Raw genomic sequence first — 782 nt, forward strand, 5'->3', positions numbered from 1 at the left:
GATTTAGACACGAGGTGGACATGATTTAGACACGAGTTGGACATGATTTAGACACGAGTTGGACATGATTTAGACATGAGGTGGACTTACTGGTGACCTCCTGCAGGAAGTCCAGACATGGCCGGCTGCTTCCAGACATGCTAACAGAAACAGCTACGGGTGTCTGGCCCTCATAGTTCCTGGTGTTGGTGTTGGCTCCGTAGATGTAGAGCATCTGGGCGCAGAGCACATCGTCCCTAAGGGCGGACAGGTGCAGGGGGGTCTGCCCGTCCTCCATCCGACCCAGGTTTGTGTCGGCCCCCCTCTGCAGGAACATGCGGCAGTACGAGTGGTTTCCTTTGATGACGGCGTAGCGCAGCAGGAAGCCGTTCTGAATGTCGATGTTGGCGCTGTTGTCCAGCAGGATGCGCACACAGCTGGAGCGTTCTCGGATGATGGCCAGCTGCAGGGGGGTGGTCCCTTTGTCGCTGAGCGGGTCCACCTCGGCCCTGAACTCCAGGAGGAGGCGAACAAAGGAGTCCCGGCCATAGTGAGCCGCCACGTGAAGCGGTGTCCAGCCGTCGTTGCTTTTAGCATTGATGATGTCTCCACGAAAGTCTGACTCCAACATGAGGCGGGCGATGCGAGCCCGGCCGTGCATCGCAGCGTAGTGAAGAGCCGTGAAGCCTCCGATGAAGTCCTTCACCGTGGGGTCAGCTGAGAGGAGCACAAAGAAACAGAAACTGATTCAGTCTAAAAAACATTTCAGCGACACAGGAGGAGGAGGAGGAGGAGGAGGAGGA

The 782-nt window shown here is 57.0% G+C and overlaps 1 protein-coding gene across 1 annotated transcript in view; it reads right to left on the bottom strand.

The window, feature by feature from the left end:
* The window catches only part of asb7 (ankyrin repeat and SOCS box containing 7), a gene marked incomplete at its 5' end in the record, with an annotated part of 10,586 nt that overhangs the window by 8,094 nt on the left and 1,710 nt on the right, over nt 1-782 (bottom strand). The window contains 1 exon segment of the mRNA XM_014013081.1: nt 91-696. Coding sequence (XP_013868535.1) covers nt 91-696 — 606 coding nt within the window.

This window comes from Austrofundulus limnaeus, unplaced genomic scaffold (genome assembly GCF_001266775.1).
Source record: "Austrofundulus limnaeus strain Quisiro unplaced genomic scaffold, Austrofundulus_limnaeus-1.0 Scaffold98, whole genome shotgun sequence".
In the NCBI taxonomy this organism is placed as follows: domain Eukaryota; kingdom Metazoa; phylum Chordata; class Actinopteri; order Cyprinodontiformes; family Rivulidae; genus Austrofundulus; species Austrofundulus limnaeus.